Source organism: Talpa europaea (assembly GCF_964194135.1).
Source record: "Talpa europaea genome assembly, chromosome: 7".
NCBI lineage: Eukaryota > Metazoa > Chordata > Mammalia > Eulipotyphla > Talpidae > Talpa > Talpa europaea.
Window position 1 is genome coordinate 100,065,092 of NC_140074.1, and position 19,004 is coordinate 100,084,095.

At 44.4% G+C, this 19,004-nt stretch overlaps 1 protein-coding gene across 1 annotated transcript; it reads right to left on the reverse strand.

Annotated features, from left to right (window-relative positions):
* Positions 1-536: 536 nt before the first annotated feature.
* Positions 537-18,575, reverse strand: GID4 (GID complex subunit 4 homolog; the record flags this gene model as incomplete). Its single annotated transcript, XM_084236172.1, has 6 exons — positions 537-600; positions 3,448-3,578; positions 5,401-5,502; positions 8,406-8,513; positions 12,120-12,179; positions 18,387-18,575. 6 exons carry the CDS (start codon positions 18,573-18,575, stop codon positions 537-539), a joined length of 654 nt encoding a protein of 217 aa, XP_084092298.1.
* Between the last annotated feature and the right edge of the window lie 429 nt (positions 18,576-19,004).

Sequence of the window (19,004 nt, forward strand, 5' to 3'; positions counted from 1 at the left end):
CATTTCGTTGGCGAATGCTGCTGTAGTTCGCCAACTCCCCGCACAGAGCTCTGGGGAGCACGCGTGTGCTGGGCCTCTGCCTTCTCTTGAGCTACCAGACTAAGCAACTGGGGTGGAGGGTGGGGAGGAAATCGAGGACCTGGGTGGGGACCACTGAGCACCAAGGCTGAGGGTGATGGGGGAGGGGAGCGTCTAACCTTCTCCTAGGCTGGAGGTGGGGATAGAGGAAGGAATGGGTATTTCAGTGATACAGAAGTTAGCTGTGCAGGAAGGAAAAGTGCATTTAAGGTAGTTTAAAAACAGATTAAGACCAAACTGCCAGAGAGGGAGGAAGAATGACACCACTCCCTCCACCTGCCCTGCTGGTCGGCCATGCTCCTTGGATTCTGTGGGTTAACATTCATGCTTTCTGATGCGAGTCTGCACGTGAAGAAACAGGAACACATGTTCTCCTGGTTCTGGCAGGTACACAATTTTCTTGGCAAAGTTCTTTTTTGCCAAGTTCAGTTTTATTTGGTTGCTCTTCTGAACCGTTGTCACCGGAACTCATAGATGGGTGCACTGTGTTCAGGAACATGAGTTAGATTGAGAGACTGATACCTATAATGGGGGAAAAGATAGAAATGGGAGGCAGTCATCTAAGCATCCTGAAACTGGAAAGAAGGAGGTTAGAAAAAACTGCCCTACAACCAGAGCACCCAACAAGGCCCACACTTGGACCGGAATGCCAATTCATCTCAGGCACCGTCAGACAAATCTAGTTTGGTTTTATTTTCATGTCTTTAGTTAATCCTCCCAAACTATGCTTAAAATGAGCTGTTTGTAGGCCGTCTGCTCTAATTATGAAGCACTATGTCTTATAAAGCGAGTGCCTAAGTAAATTCTAGGAGAAGATGCTGACCAAAAGCCTGACCTCCATGCCCATCCTCCTCCCCGCATTCTAGCTCTGCCTGCTCTGACCTCCAGCATCTCAGCAACTTCTGTAACGTCAGGATGTAACAGCCTTAGAACTTTAACACCAGCATATCCTAATTTTCACAGAATCCAAAGAGAACATGGAAAAGAGAACTTCACAGCTAACTCTAAACCTTATTTTGCCACTCATCTTCACTTTCTTGCTTTCTGAGATATGTTTATCAGACTTTGAGAACACTGAGAACTCTGAGGTACTTGTTTTCCCCCAGGTGGTAGGTGTTAGGAGTCAAACATATGAGGAATAGAGAGCCCAGGACAATGCATATTCAGGGTCGGATAACCCACAAGGACATTCAGAATTGATGGGTCAGGTGCTAGCTCTCCCCTTATTTCATATAGCAGTAAGGAAGAGCACGCTGAGGAAGAACGCAGGAAAAAGCAGTTTATGGATCATGCACTAGCCACCAGAAGATGCAAATCAAAACCACAAGATACCACTTCCTACCCACTAAGGCATATATAAGTGCAATGGCAAAAAAACAAATGTTGGGGAGCATGTGGAGAAACTATAGAAATTGGAACCCTCATGCATCACTGGTGGGATATGGAAAATGGCAAGGCAGCCGTGGCAAAGAGTTTGCTGATTCCTCTAAAAGTTAAATACAGGGCTTCCCTGGTGGCGCAAGGGGTTAAGACGCAACCTATGAAGCTTCCGCAGCCTGTGCAGCATGAGTTTGATCCCTGGGCCAGCAAGGGAGCAACCCACATGGCACAGCAGACTGCTCCTGACTCGCCCACTGTTCCCCTCAGCAGTGTACTTTGGTCAATCTGCCTGTTCTGTTCCCCAATCTGTCTCTGGTGAATCCTTTCACCCCCAACACCTCTGGCCTCTATCCCAGCTCTTGTATGCATAAATAAATAATCTTTAAAATAAATAAAAATAAAAAAATTAAATACAGAATTACCATATAACCCAGCAACACCACTCCTAGGTGTATGCCCAAAGGGATAGGAAACAGGAACTCAACCAGATACTTGTACACTCAAGTTCACAGCAGTATAATTCACAGTAGCAAAAAAGGTGGAAACAACCTAAGTGTCCATCACCTGATGAATAAATATGTAAAATGTGGTACGTATTCTTACAATGGAAAATTATTCGAAAAAAAGTGTTGACACTTGCTACATGGCTGAACCTTCAAAGTGCTATGTTAAATGAAAGAAGCAGGCACAAAGGCTGCACAGTGTATGATTCCATTTGCATAAAATATCCAGAATAGGCAACTCTACACAGAGCAAATGTACATCAGTGGTTGCCTAGGCTGGGAGGGGAAGGTGAGCTGGGTGTGAGGGGTATGGGCTTTTTCCTGTGGTGGGGAAAATGTGCTAAAATTGCTCATGGTAATGGCTGCACAACTCTGCGTTATACTAAAGATCAGTGACTTGTAGGCCTCCCTGGAGGTGCAGGCGGTTGAGCGCAGCACTGTGAAGCTGTCTGCAGCCTCTGCAGCACTGGTTCGATTCCCGGCCGGCCAGGGAGATACCCACATGGCGTGGTGGACCTCTCCTGTCTTGCCCGCCGCTCCCCTCAGCAGTGTACTTCAGTCAGTCTGCCTGTTCTGTTCCCCTCTCTGTCTCTGGTGAATCTTCTCACCCTCCTGCACATCTAGCCTGTACGCCGGTTCTTAAAAAAAAAGATCAGTGGCTTGTATACTTTAAATGAGTTCATTGTATGGTAGATGTCATTTAAAGCTGTTATCTAAAGACTGATATGAAAAGTTTCTAAAACCACTTGAAAACAGAAAGATGACTGAAAATCCTAAAGCCTGGGGCGCTCAGAGTTAAGGCTTCACGAAGCACTAGGACATACATTCACAGAGATCATTTGCTGCTGCTGCACCAGGAATACGAGTTGCTCACAGGTCACGAAGTGAAAGATCTGAAATAAGTGTTTCTATGTTCAGAGAGGGAATCGGGGATTTTATAATATGGTTTGATCTTCTGGAATCTTAAGATATTTTTAAAAGCAGCACGGAGGCAGAAGGGACAAGAGCGAGCACTTAGGTGGCTTGCAGTCCTTTCCTTCGGGTGAAACATAGGGCAGGGCTGTCCCTTCCCCAGAGCCCCTAGGTCATTAGTTTGATGCTTGTAGGACCAGCATCTAAGGAACAGACCACACATTAAAAGGCTACAGACAGCAAAATTCACACTATCAACAGCTGGATCTTATATTTTCGTTGCCAATTAAATTTGAGAGGAATAATACAAAACCGGCAAGATTGAGAAAATACAGTACTGCTTGAGAGCATTTAGCAATGAATTCTTTATCTGACACTTCATTTTCATCTTGTTTGCTCTGTGGATAGGGATGGATGCCTATTATAAGCAAGTGAAATGATTGAAAGAGTCCCTTAGCAACCACATAAAGCATGAAATCTATGCAGAGATAGGCAGAGAGACTTTCTTGTGGATTTGGTGAGCAACAAGAGAGCTGTGGCAGCTGGCCCCTACAGAGGGCTATGGGTTCCTTACCATTCTGAACTCCTATGGTAATAGTAGCCCTCTATGGAGGCTGCCGACTTCTGGAAGCAGATGTAGTAGAACCCGGCAAAGGAAGCACCGCTGATGTCTTTGATCGTGTGGTCTGGGACCAGGAACTGCTCCTGCGCATAGATGGAAAGGGTCAGCAACAGAGGGCAGACTTCAGCCACCTCTGGGGTTTCCTTCAGGTGTCCCTAGGGTTGGACTACCACATGGTCTAGCCATGACTACCAGGATGATGGCAATCTTGTGGTTCAGCCTCAACTGTGACTAACATTCATGTGCCCCTTGAGTAGTGTGCGTACTAATGTGGCAAACTGTCTTGAGCTCAACAGAGCCAGCAACTAAGAGGAGGTATGATTGTGGTCCAAGCATTTCAAATTAATACCTACCTACCTACCTACCTACCTACCTGCCTGCCTGCCTTACCTTTCAGAGCCCAGGAGAGAGTTTCTGCTCCACCCCAAGGACTTTCACTAGGATCCTGATCACCTCCAGAAGGGCGGATCACTTCTGTTGGTCTGTGGATCATTCTGAGGGCAGACCAATCATCAGTAGCCCCTGTGATATCCCCTCAAACATCTCTACATCTCTTTAACAGTGATCAGAATGGTATATAGGTCTTGATCAGGCACCTTATGAGAAAGACATTTTTGTTTTCTCTTCTAGAGCAGAGATGAAAGGCTGCATCCCAGTTCCTGCTTTCTTGGAGAAATGAGGTTAGAGGCCTCATGAGGTCCACTAAAGGTCCACAGGTGAGTCATCCTGAGAAATTCTTTGAGGGCAAAACAATGCTATTGCTTTTTTGATTCTAAGATGAGCTCCTTACCTTTTCTCAACTTTTGAGATTGTAGTTTTAAAAATTAATTTTAAAATTAGAATCTCACAAGACACTCCCTCTCAGAACATTCACATTTGTAGCAGTATTTTTCACAATAGGAAAAGGTGGAAACTACCCAAGTACCCACCAACTGATGAACAGATAAAAAAAATATGGTATATATTCCTACAATGGAAAATTATTCAGCAATAAAAATGAACTACTGACACATGATATAGCAAGGGAGTCTATTTAATTGGCTTATTTCCTACTAGATGGCAAACTCGTGAGGATAGGGCTCATGCTCTATACCTGGCAACTGTCTAGTGAAAGTGTCCCCCACCTCTCAAAATCTGGTGGTATATAAAGATTGGGCATGAATATTCTAAATGATTTGTCTGTAGGAAAGCTGACAAGAGTTCAAGATAAAACAACTTCTTCCTATGGATGAGGGACTATGTTGGAGGTGTTGTGTTTTCACAAGTAATTTAACATACTCGCTTTATGAGTCTGCTGGCTCATGGCTGTACCATAGTAAATAACATGCTGTTAAAGAGGGAGCACGGATGATTTCTCAGCCAAAAGCCAGTCCATTGAGTCCGCCAGATTAAGTTCTCTGAGGGCTGGAAAACCCAAATTCCATTCCTGGTCCCTCATTTCCTGAGCTGGAGGGAACCAGAGGAGCTGAGACTGCCCTGAGCCCAGGGTAAAGACATTTGGGGAAAGAGAGGGGAGAATCACAGGCATTTCAGTCTGTGGCTGAGTACAGGGAGTGGGTCATCGATTTTGGCTTTCTCCTGGGTCCACAGAATGTTTAGAATGATTTAACCTGGAGGGCCAACAGGATTCTTGGATGGGAGAAAGCAAAAGGAAAAGACATAAATAACAGTGTCTAGGGTGACCACACCAGGAACAAATTCATCTGCTAACCACTAAACAGCTTAACCAAAAAGAAAGCATCTGGGACTTGGCAGTTAACCAGTGGAGCTATGCCTACATTTATGAGTATGTAAAGACCTGCCAGGAAGAAGGACTGTAGTAAGCACTGGGCATGGGGAGCAGAGGGGTGTGGAGGCACTACAGGGACTGGCACGCTTTGAAGACTGGCTGGGGGATGACCTTACCTTCCACCTCATGAAGACATAATCCCCATTCTTCAGTTCCTCATAATCAAAGTCATCTGAATTAAATGATTTTGCATACTGATAAAAAGCCAGAAACTTGCCCTGAAAGCAAAAAATAGAATATGAGAGGTGATCAACAGAGAGGCAGGTGTCAGAAACACCCTCCGTGCCCAGGTCCAATGCCTTTCCAAAGGCATGGCAGCTAGCAGGTGCAGCGCTGACCCAGAGCAGTGAAGGCTGAGTATTGGAAAGGGAGCCTTGGGTCAAGCCTTGTGAACTCAGATTGGACTCTGGGCAGATACCTGGACTCCAGCCAGGTACCAAGGGGCCACGCCTGCCTAGTTAACTCGGCCTGAGGAAAAGGCTACAGGATGGCAATGGATACAATTCCAGGAGCCTTTTTTCAGAACCTTACCACAAATAGACAAAGCCAACAATGATTAGATCTCTATAAGTAATGAAAAAGAAAAAGATGCACGCAGAACAACTTAGAAACAGTTTGTAAGGCTATGGGGTGTGTGTGGAGGGGTGTTCCTGATGCAATATAGTGGTTTGGGGCCAGCTAGAAACTGGAATGGGTAATGGAGAGTCAAGCTAAAAGAGCGTAGACATAGGTTTTAACACTACTTAAAAAAAAAAAAACAAAAAACAAAAAAACAGGCAGCAAAGCAAATACATCCCAAGTAGATGCAGATTCAAGAAAAAATTATCACCTATGTCAGCTTGAGGTGTTCTCATTAAGATTTTTCCCCTTTTGCTTTTTTGTGTTTTTTAAATATTTTTAAATAATTGTGTATTAATTTCATAAGAAATTACCCAACATAAAAATTTAAGAAGGAGATATTAAGTCATCATTTGTCACACAGATTTTTTATTCTAAGTTAAGATCTGGGAATTATGACTTTGTAGTACCCCACAATAGCAACTTTAAATATCCCTCAGGGAAATGTACAGGTAAAATACAATGTCTCTGGTTCTAGTTTACAATGGAAGAATGATATTACAGGTGAAGCTTATTAAACATTGTAAAGCACCATAAATGGAGGTGCAAGAAAGAGCTCCAAGAGTCCCACATGTATTTCTGGGATCCTGACATGGGAAGCTTTGGGAGATGCTGAGAGCTGCAGAGGAAGCTTGAACTGCAGGATAAGGAGACACTGCCTTGTACCACCACACCTCGCATGCCAGCACCAAGGGGGGGCCTTTTCAGCCCCTCTGTCACTCAAAATATTTCACTCCAGTCCAGCAAAGGCTAGCATACCAGATATTCTCCTATGGAAGTTGTGAGAAAATTAAGAGTCGCTTTCTAGATATTTAATTTATAGTTAACCTAGCCTAAAATGGAGTTTTCACTGGGCCTCAAAGACCTTGCTTTTTGCAGGATAAATTTGAAATGTGAAACAAAGTTGAGTAGGAGGAAGAACTTTCTCAATGGGACTATCCAGGAGTGGATAAGAGTCATCTCATGAGGTAATGAGTCACTCAGGAAGGGCTGGCATTGGGCATGGTGGGACCAGGTGGCACGGAGCCCTCCAACTCTGCTTCTTTCAGCACCAACATACACAACTGGGCTCCCCAACCTTTTGGAAACTTGGATCTTGTTCAGTCTCTCATATACAGACACAAAAGAAGTTTTAGTGTGTATTTGCTATATCAGTCAAAACATGTAGCTGACAAAAAAATGTTTGTAAAAGCTCGTTTAAATTTAAATTGAGGGCCTCCCCTGGTGGCGCAGCGGTTGAGCGCTGGGTTGCGAAGCTGCCCGCAGCCTCTGCAGCTCCAGTTCGATCCCCGGCTGCTCCCCAGCCACCGGAGGAGGGTCCCGCATGGCGCGCAGACCTCTCCTGCCGCCCACTGCTCCCCTCAGCAGTGTACTTCGGTCCTTCTGCCTGCTCTGCTCCCCGCTCTGGCTCTGGTGAATTCTCTCACCCTCCCGCGCTTCTGACTGTACCCAATGCGTGTATAAATAAATAAAATTTAAATAAATAAATAAATAAATCTTTAAAAAAAATTGAAATTGAAATTCAGTATTTAATAGATGGTCTTAGTTTCCTAGAGCAAGTCAGAAACATTAATAAGCAGTTAATCTACAGTAAAATTAACTCAAAGATCTTAATATGATTTCGCTCACAGATTGCTGTGCTAGAATCAGGAGAGAGCTTAAACAACCAGATCTGAGTGGCAGTGGGAAGAATAAGGAATTCTAGAATCTTCATTAACAACACAATCATTTCTGGTTGGTAGAAAGGGGGAACACACTGAACTTCCTCAGTATTAAAAATTCATCATGACCATGATCAACTATACCCAAAGGCAACACTATGATGGACTGAAAAGTAAATCTTTGAAGACCTAAGACTTGTGCGACAACCACAGAAAAGACTGGAGGACAATAACTCTAAGTTGTCTTTTTTTAAAAAAAGGATTTATTTTTATTTATTTATGCATACAAGAACTGGGGTACAGGCCAGAGGGTGAGAGGATTCACCAGAGACAGAGTGGGGAGCATAACATGCAGATCTACTGAAATACACTGCTGACGGGAGCAGCGGGTGAGACAGGAGAGTGCTCCTGTCTACTGCGCCATGTGCATTAGCTCCCTGGCCGGGGATCAAACTCATGCCACAGTGGCTGGTGACAGCTTGATAGCTCTGAGACTTTAACCCCAGTGGCACCAGCGAGGTCCAATATCTCTAAGTTATTATGAAATATCCGCATGCTCCCCACTTGACAGCTAAGGGGCTGGGTGAAGTGGAGACTGGATTTTTTAGTGGCGAGCCCTGATGGTACTTAACCCCTGTGTTATTAGATTGGATGAGAAGAAACCCTGTGGTTTTGCCCATACAGAAAAGCCAAAAAGTGGGGTAGGTATCCAGGACTGCATCTCCCAAGTATGGCGATGGACAAAGGTAGAAAGCACAGGAGGATAGGGATAACGTCCTACAAATTAAGTTCCTTAGTTATTCAGTGGTCCCTGGTGACCCAGAGATCAAAGATGTACTCACCCAGTGTTTCCGATCAACATCTTCATCCGCATCCCACTTTCGAGTTAAGAAAGGGTGTTTTTTGCTGATTATTTCTCCCTCAAAGAATGTCGTAAGGGTTGGATACTCCTATGGTAAAAACCCAAGTATCAAAACAAGATTGAACAGGAGTTTTAATCTTTTACAAAGAAGAACCAAATCAATACTTTCATGAAATCATCACACAACTAACCACTCTGATGACTCTGCCACTTCACCCAACCTGGCCTGTTGTGTAGCATGGGACTTTCTAGAGATGCTGTTACACCAGCTCAGCAACTCCCAAGAAAGAGCACTGTAGTGACTATTCAGGCCTGCTTTATGGCCTAATGCTAGGGCATTCTGTTCTCTTAAAAGTGAGCTTTGAAATATTACAAATGTAGCCCACCACCAATTCATGATAACCTTGTCCCAACACTGTTGCTGGGCTCCTCAGACACAGAATGAAAAAGTAAAAGGGAGAAAATTTCCAAAATGGGAACCCAGTTTTTAAGGAGTAAAGCACATTATACTATTCTATTTTAGGGAGGACTAAAGAAAAAAAATTCTGTGTAAATTAACACCAGACCTGAGATTTTAAATTAAAAATTATTTATATTGATTTTCCCAGTTTTGAACCTTAATATTTTTTCAAAACTTCCACGAAAGATAAACAAGTGATAAAGTGATCCTATTACAACACAAAAAACACTCATCTCTTAAAACACTTGTTTTTTGGTTTTTTTTAGATTTATTTATTTATGCATATAAGAGCCGGGGTACAGGCCAGAGGTGTGGGGGTGAGAGGATTCACCAGAGACAGAGCAGGGAACAGAACAGGCAGACTAACCGAAATACACTGCTGAGGGGAGCAGCGGGCGAGACAGGAGAGGTCTGCTTCGCCATGTGGGTTGCTCCCTGGCGGGCCGGGGAAATCAAACTCGTGCTACAGAGGCTGCGGATTGCTTCATAGTGTGGTGCTTAACCGCTTGCGACACCAGGAAGGCCCAATCACTTGTTTTTTTAATGAATGATTCTATGTTGACTTGCCTCTAAAAATGTTTTAGGCAATTTATCAGGGTGACTACAGGGAAGTCACCAAAAAGACAAAATCTCTGATAAGACAAAAAATTCAAGCAGTCAACTAGAGCCAAACTCGAAGTAAATCAGAGTCACAAAAAAATGTCTGTCAGCACGAGGATGGACAACAGAAAACAAGTCTGTCAGGGAGAGGTAAAGTCAGCACCACCCCCAAACGGGCATGGGGCATGGCCTTCCGTGGGTCTGGCTATCTCTGGGTTTTTACATTGTCCAATCTACTCCCCTCACTGATTCCTGGCTCACCAAAAACTGCTGGTGATGGATATGCCTTTCCATGTAGACCTGCCTCCTAGGGGATTAACTTTCAATTGGTCAGTAAGCTAATGAGAACTTCTGAAACCCATACACCTCATTTTGTAAATGAATAAACTAGCACTCTTGGTTACACATCAGTCTCTTGTGAATTTGGTTAATATCACCTGTCTTCCTGGTTCCAAGCAAGTCTAGCACAAACACAGTAGGAGCTTCCACACTTCCTATTGATGTCCTTCTTCCTACTGTGACTGGTTCAGAATTGAAAAGACAATGTTATTTGACACCCAGTCTTCACAAATCTTGGATTTCATTTCCAGAAAGTACACAAACTTTAAAGCTGTGCTTGCTTGTAAATGTGTGGCATCTATGAGGCAAATTATCTCCAACAGTTAATAATTTTCCATATTAAACATAGAGAGATTAATATTAAAACTCAAACCATTGAAATGGTTTTATTAAAATAAATTATATAGTTGGCATTTTACCAACCACAAATGGAAAAGCAGACAAAAACAGACAACTGTATTTTATAACAGGTATAAAGTCATTCAAGGAATTGTCACCCTTTTCTCTATTTTACTAATTTGCTACAGTGACTGTGCATTAGATTTAAAATTGTTCATTAATTGTACCATGCTGTGGTTATACTAAAGTCAATGAATTGTACACATTACATGGGTGAATTGTATATCTTCCTAAGCTAACAGGAAAAAAAGGGGAACTTAAAAAGAATCCTGTGGCTTGAGCAAGACTTGGGAATGTTAGGAAACACATCAGCCTTTTTCTAACTAAATGCCATTTCGGTGCCACAAACAAGTCCACCGTTCACCAAGGAGTAGCCCCCTCTAGGGTAGGAGAGGGCTGTGTGTACATAAGGCCACTCCACATGCAGGTGGGAAAGACTGATAGGGGTGGGGTGCGGTGTTTGAGTTCTAAGGCTCCCCTGGACTGGCCTCAGTTGAAGGTTGTGCCAGCAGCCCCTCCACAAGGGAGCCTAGCTGTTGTTCAGGACCCAGAAGTGCTCCCCTTGGTGAGGCTTACTTGCTCCTGATGGGAAGTTTACAGCCGTCAGCATTTCTATACTCTTCCAGGATTTTTAATGCTACTTACCATTTCCACGTGGCTTCCTATGACCAGAATGACTGGTTTTGGACCCATTATTTGCACTCACATTACAAAGTTTGCTGGTTTCTTTATGAAGTTAAATGTTTATGTTCTGCAATCAATTAACAAATACGTTTGGCTACCTAAGAATTGAGCATATTCTATTTACTATAGGTTTGTTTTCTACTACCACAAATTCAAAGGTTAAACTCTTAATTTTGCAATCATTTTCTACCCCTTCTTGATTGGTAAGTTCCCAGAGATGACCTCACAAGAAATTCTCAATCAAACTTCTCATAGGGAAAGAGGATAACCAGCTGAATGCAGGAGACTGAAATATTGTTCAAGTCTGAGGACAGTCTTGAAGTTAGTGTTCCCTATGTGTGTCACATCATAGCTACACTGACTCTGCATTATTTCCTCGTAGAGCATGTCCCCTGAGAGAGACAGCAGGTCTTTCTAATTCCAATTTTACAGAAGAGAAAACTGAAATGAAGTGAAATTAAAGGTCACGGACCAGGAAGGGGCAGATCGAGGCAACCCCAACCCCTTTCTATCGCTTTAGCAGTATTTCTGAACACTGCCAGGCCAAAAGACAGTGAGAAATGATAAGGCCAATAGGACACCACAGCCAGGTCAAGTCTGGGCCCTCACTGCAGGGTTAGGCAGCCAGTCCTGTCACCTCCTTTTCCTCTTCCTGTTTACTCATGAGTGGGAAAAGGATGCTCTTTCTTGCTTTCTAAATTCCAGAGAGCTCTGAGGTCTATAAAGTGGGTTTAAACAAAGGAAAACACACTAACAAAGCAGCTACTTCTGTTAAAAACTGGATGATAAGTTTTCATTATTCCAATGACCCTAGGGGCTTAAAGACCTTCAAAGACATCAGCTCTCCAACAACTGATGCTTATCTTAGAAATGGTTAAACTTAAAATGACGATGGTAGCTGTATTCTTACCACATTTTTTTCTCAAAAAGAATTAAAGAGAAAATCAATAGTTGGTCACAATGTTAATATTATTTATAAACATTTGTGAATCTCTACATTTTCCAGCGTCATCTATCAAAACTGCATGTTCTATGTTCACCATAGAATACTTCAAAATTGTATGTTGAAGTATACAACAATATATAACATTACTTCAAAATAGGACACTTTAATTAAGACTCAAAGTGTTGAAATTGCCTGCTTTTAACAATCTGAGACTGCTGAACACACCACCCACTTTCACGTTCTAGTTCATTTGAATGAGTGCTTACCTCAGTAAGGCCTTTAATCTTCAGGTACCCACAAAGGTAAGAGTTCCCCGTGTCCACATGCTAGAAAGAAAGGACACACATAGCCTGATTACAAATGGAAGAACCACTAGGGAACAAGCTGGGGGTGCTTAGTCACCATGCGCCTAGCAGAGGTGACTACAAGGCCAGTGATGAGAAGCAGGGAAGGCTGGAGGTCCTTGCATCTCCAGGGCTCACTGGCCTTTTGAGACCTCATGAGACCTCCCCACACCTGAATGTCTATTTGATGAAACAAACAGATCCTAGGACCCTTTCAACTTTCTTCAGTTAAGTATCTCGAGGCTAAAGAAATTTTACAGAACAGAGCCCACTCAAGCCTTCTTTCATTCATTTTTGCCCTCATCACAAGTTTCCCATGGGTCTACGGACTGTCTCTTTGTGTTGGGTACTGGGCCTCTATTTCTACCTGTAAACACAGACTTATCCCTAGCCTGGACTTCATTTGTTCTCCACTGTCTTTCTGACTTATTCTAGGTCCATGCTGTCCATGCTGCTTAATCTCTGGTCTAACAAGTCTACTCCTCTCATATTTATACTAAGCACGATTCCATACTATTTCCTTATGAAATAACCAGCACAGGGCCTCCCTAGTGGCACAAGGGGTTAAGTCTCAGCACTATGAAGCTATCTGCAGCCACCTCAGCACAAGTTCGATCCCCGGCCACAGAGCTGACCCACATGGCGTAGCAGACCTCTCCTGTCTCACCTGCTGCTCCCCTCAGCAGTGTATCTCAGTCAAGGCGCCTGTTCAACTCCCCACTCTGTCTCTGGTGAATCCTCTCACCCCCTCCTCCACACCTCTGGCCTACACCCCAGCTCTTGTATGAAGAAAGAAAGAAAGAAAGAAAAGAAAGAGAGAGAGAGAGAGAGAGAGAGAGAGAGAGAGAGAGAGAGAGAAAGAGAGAGAGAGAGAAAGAGAGAAAGAAAGAGAGAAAGAAAGAGAGAAAGAAAGAAAGAAAGAAAGAAGGAAAGAAGGAAAGAAGGAAAGAAGGAAAGAAGGAAAGAAGGAAAGAAGGAAAGAAGGAAAGAAGGAAAGAAGGAAAGAAGGAAAGAAGGAAAGAAGGAAAGAAGGAAAGAAAGAAAGAAAGAAAGAAAGAAAGAAAGAAAGAAAGAAAGAAAGAAAGAAAGAAAGAAAGAAAGAAAGAAAGAAAGAAAGAAAGAAAGAAAGAAAGAAAGAAAGAAAGAAAGAAAGAAAGAAAGAAAGAAAGAAAGAAAGAAAGAAAGAAAGAAAGAAAGAAAGAAAGAAAGAAAGAAAGAAAGAAAGAAAGAAAGAAAGAAAGAAAGAAAGAAAGAAAGAACCAGAATACTCAGGAAAGGCACCTTATGAAGACTTATATGGTATAAACTTCAGTGTGAACCCAAATACTTCCCCCAAATTAGACTATACTTTCTGAGTACCTGCACTGCCCATTTCATATATGGATGCCTGTATTTCTTGGTGAAAAGAGTTACAGGTCTAAAATAAATAGGGGTACATATTGAGGTTTAGCAGCCACCAATTACTGGCTACTGAGATATTGCCAGATGCCTAACCAACAACCAACTGCCTACTTTTCCATGCTGTCAGGGTCTAGCTCTTATTCTTATCCCTACGCTGCTAGCAATACCAGGTTAACCCGAAGATTCTAAGGCAAACATGTGCCCCATCTGTTTGCCAGTCATTGGTTTAGGGGAGAGTAAATGAGTTCTGGCCATTTAGATGGGTGTATAAGTCTCCTAGGTGCTTCTGGGAGTCTAGCTTTTGAAGAGGTTCTTTTTCTTCCTCTAGTGGTGACAGCCAGTCCTGTGGCTGCCATCTAGAGACCACGAGGAGAGATAGGTTGGGAAATGCCAAGGAGGAAAGCACTAAAAGATGGGGGAAATGAATCCCTGAAAGAGCCAATGTGGAACCAAGCTCCTCCCCAAACTTCTTGTAGTGTGAGATGATAGATTCACACATCCTTAAGCTATTTTGAAATGTATGGTCACTTGCAGCTGAAAGCATATTTCACCCAAATCCACAAAGACTCATCCAGAATAGGCCAATTTCCAGATTTCATGACAATTATATTCATATACAAAGTAGAACCCCTGGAATCAAAGCAGAACAAAGTACAGTGGAATGACAGCATGAGATTTTAATGTTAAGTGATGTCTCATTTTAAGAAACTAGAAATGTTTTGTGGAAGTTATCATATTTGGGGACTCAATTATTCCCAATTACACCATAAATCACATTATAAGGCAAACCTTAAACACTGTAATGAATTTAGTCGACCAGATGAGGTCAGCACCGAAGCAAACAGGCTTCAATGAAGCTAAACTGCTCCCAGTTCGGTGCTAGTGACAAAGATATTCCATGTGAAAACTGCCAAAGCATTTTTAATATCCTCATCTGCTGACCTTGGCATTGGACGTTATCTAACACAGCTGATCCACACTAACATGGTTCAGCAAAGAACTTTTATTAAAGGGCACATACCTCTAACCTGAGGCTTTAAATTTCATGTATATACTACTCACTGAATTCAATGCAGTTTGGGATTTCATAGCTGCCAGAAAGGGGATCAGGTGGCAAGGGTACTTGCTAATAAGATTAAAAATTGAACTGCAAATTGGCTAACATTTTGCATGGATTATCACATGCTTAAGAATCAGAATTTCAGTTTGGCCTCCATTCAACCATGTGTTTCTTCCATTCTGCCCAAATTGATCTTGATGATGGTTGGTGAACTCAAATACACTACTATGCAGAGAACTTAAACCAAATGACAGGACAGCATCTCAATGAAAAAGATAACAAGGCAAATGTTTAGCATGAAGGTCTCACAGCACAGCTGTGTCCAACAGCTGCTCTTTTTAATACCCCTTTCACAGTGACCCCAGCCTTTGTTTTACTTTGGCTTCTTGGATGGCAGAGGAGAAACAGAGTAGTCACAGTAACAACAAGAAAGAGTAAGAAGCTACAAATCTTTAAATTTTTTTTTTAAAGTACTCTAAAAAGTACATTGAGAGATGTACAGCATCATTAGTCATCAGGAAAATTCAAGTCAAAACCACAATGCGATACTGTATCACACCCACTAGAATGGCGACAATCAATGGACAATCAAAAGACAGATAATAGCAAGTGTTAATGAGGATGTAGAGAAAGTGGACCCCCCATGCATTGGTGGTGGAAATGAAAGTAGTGCAGCAGCCACTCTGGAAATCAGTCTGGCTATTCCTCAAGTGTTAAACTAAACTCAGAATTGAGTGACCCAGCAAGTCTACTCCTAGGAACTACCCAAAAGAAACGAAAACATATCCACCTAAAAACTTGTACATGAATGTTCATAGCAATATTATTCACAATAGCCAAAAAGTGGAAATGACCTAAATATCCATCAATTCATCCACAGATAATCAAAATGTTGTCTAGCCACATCATGGACTATTATACAACAATGAAAAGGAATAAAGTACCAACAAAAGCTATAATATGGATGAACCGTGGAAACATGTTCAGTGAAAGAAGCTAAGTCACATATTGTATGATTCCATTTATGTGAAATGTCCAGAATAAGCAACTTTTAGAAAAAATTAGGGGTTGCCTAGACTTGAAGGAGGTGATGACTATATAGGACTTCTTTACAGAGTGATGAAAATGTACTAAAATTAGACTGCAGTGATGGCTATACAATTCTGAATATACTAAAAATGGTTGAATTGTATACCTTAAGTGGATCAATTGTATGGTATGTGACTTATATTGCAATAAAGTTACTAGAAACAAAGAAAACAAGGAAGAAAGAGACTGAGTTATAAGAGGCAAAAATATTCTAAGAAGGCTGAGTCCCAGAAACTAGTCCTGGCTGAAAAACCAGATGATGGGGCAATTCACATGCCAATGACTCGTCTCAATGCTGGACAAGCAACTCACCAGGCCAGATGTAGAGCAGCATTCTTTGGTATGACCACCGCCCCCACACCATCAGACATTCTACACAAGTGGCTCCCAGTCATCAGCCAGGTATCTGCTCTGGGCTGTCCTAAGGCCTAGTCATTACACACCAATTCAGTCACTGCTTCCACTGTGCACAAGGAAACTAGTGCCTGTGCCTGACAGGGATTCAGAAACAACACACTAATGGCAGAAGAGAGGACTTGCTGCAGTAATCAAAGCAGGCTTCTCTTAGGCACTTAACTTCCCTGCCATATCAGAAGCCATCAAATTAAACAATGGGCATAAATTCAAGATCATATCCAACATCATGACCCATACCAGGGATCTTACATGCAAAATTTTTATGATTAGCTGCTCCCATTCACAGCCTATACCCTCGATATTAAATTCCCATATTTTAAGTAAAAGAAAAGGGTGGGTCACCACATTAGGCATATAATTATCAAGACTGAAATACCTCAGTCACAATAGTTTTTCCATTATAGTAACTAAAAAAAATAAGAAAAAAGTAAAACAAAAGGAACAATTGCAATAAATATCATGACTCATGACAAAAAAGTATACAGACTAAAGATACAATTAACATGAAGATATAGTTTTCCCCCCCAAAAAAGGAAAAACTTATTCCCACAAAATAGTAAGAAAAAAAAAGAGGTTGATGAGGGCCTCCCCTGGTGGCGCAGCAGTTGAGCGCTGGGTTGCGAGGCTCGATACCTGGCCACCAGATACCCGGCCACCAGCCACCGGTGAGGGTCCCACCAAAAAAAAAAAAAAAAAAAAGGAGGTTGATGAATGCTCTGCAGGTAGCAAAGAAAGTGTACTTCCATTGTCTTTTGGCTGGGAGACCTCCTTGTTCACAAGAACATTTAAAATTTCCAACAGGCGAGCATAAGGAAAAGGGACAGGCTACATTCTACCTCACACATGGAGGAGTACACGAGGACCTCAAAGCTTCTACGAGATCTTTTGAGGGGACAGATGTTTGGAGGGGCTTTGGGGAAAAGCGTAGGAAGTGGGATCTCTGACTAAGGACAAAGGGACAAGAGATGGAAAGTGGGTTCTGAGGCAGATAAAAGTACCCTACAGAGGAGGAACAATTTCATAAGGAAGGGAGATAAAAGGAGTATTAACCACTGCTGGCGTACTTTGACTGGAGGAAAAATGTCAGGTGTAAAACCCTTTGCATGAGAGGGTTAAGGTAAAGGAGACGGCCAGGGCAGGTAAAGATGTGGTTCCAAAGCTATAGCTGCAGTTCCAAAGCCAAGCAGGTACTCTGAAATTCAGGTCAAATGGGGGTGGATGGCCATGGGGAGGAAATACCAGTGTGAGAAATAAAACTGCGTGCATTAGATTTCTCAGTACATGGGTATTGGAGACTGGAAGGAAGCCCTGGCTGTAAGGTGAAAGTTAGCAAAATGTAAAGAGTGTCCCCTGGAGCCAGGAAGGAGGAAGATTAAGTGGGGTAGGGATGTCTGTGTAAAGAGGCCAGGGAGACTGGGAGCAGCCTAGAAATGGCCAGAGAAGGGGGGAGGGAGTATATGAAGTCGGGGCAGGAAGCCAGGTGGTGTGGGAGTTGGGTGCTTGGGTCAGGAAGAGACCAGAGCAGTGGGGGCTTCCTGGAGGCAAGATCCTAACAGACTGAGGAGCCCCACCCAGTAGTGCAGGGGATGCGAGAGTGCCTTGTGTGGGGTGGGGCTAGGCCAGGGCCAGGAATCAGTTATGGGCTGGGGGCTGTCAGGCTCAGGGGAGGATGGAGAGAAGGTGCTCCCAGTTGTGACGATGATTAAGTTCTTCCAAGGAGGAAACCCTAGGAGGAGGAGGGCCCCAGGACCTAAGGTTCCTGGGAAAGGTGGGGAGGAGACATAGCTCAGGTCTGGGAGTATCTGACATAGGCTCCGCCACGGGGAAGAATCGGGCGAAATCAATGGAGTGTTCAAAACGGCCTGCGAGGGACTGGAGGGAAGACTGATCTAGGGGTGACAGTTCATGGGGAGGAGGGACCCGGGTCTGAGAGGGGCCAGTCAAGGGGGGTTCCGGTCCCGGGCTTCAAGTCGAGGAGAGTGTTCAGGATCTACCAGGAGCTGCTCACGACAAGCTCCAGGTGTGAAGGGGCAGGTCAGGATTGGGGTTCGGAGAGTGTGAGACACCAGCTGGGGAGGTCCCGGGGGTGAAGCGCCGGGAGCAGGAGGCCCGGCGGCGAGGGCCTGGTCCGCGGCTGCGGGCTCGAGGAGCCGGGGCCGGGCACGGCCCGTGAGCGCCGCGAGGAGGCCCTCGGGCCCCGGCCCGACCCGGCCGGCGCTCACCTGCAGCACCACCTCTACGTCGTACGAGTTCCCCTTGCTCTTCTGGTGGCCGCGGAACTTGGAGCCGCTGTAGAGCAGGCTGGTGGCCACGCCGGGCTGCTGGGTGTTGATGGGCGGCGGCGGGATAAGCGAGGCCGCCGAGGCCGCCGAGGCACCGGCCGGAAGGGGACACTCGGTGCGTACCGGCATCGCGGGGTCCCCCGGAGCCAGGGCTGGGGGGAGGGGGAGAGGAACCGCCGCCGCCGCGCGGGAGCCGAGGAGGGTGGCAGGGAGGGAGGGGCCGTGGCGCGCACGCGCGAGGTGGGGGGCGGGAGGGGGGACCACCCGCCCGCTGCTTGCGGACCTAGCGCTCGGGCCGCCACCGGGACCCGGGGACCTGAGAGCAGGGCCTCCCCGTCTTGAGCTGAGTCCCCCTCCCCACTTGCCCTCGCACACACACCACCCCTTCCGATTGGCCCGGGAGTGCGGGCGGGGTGGGAGCAGGCTCACGCGGCGCTTCCACCCATTGGCGGGCAGAGAAAACACGTGGCGGGGTGCGCGAGGAGCCTTCTGGGATTTGTAGTCTTCCTGAGGCGCGCCGTTGAGTGGGCGGGGCGAGGTGCGTTTGTGATGCTGATT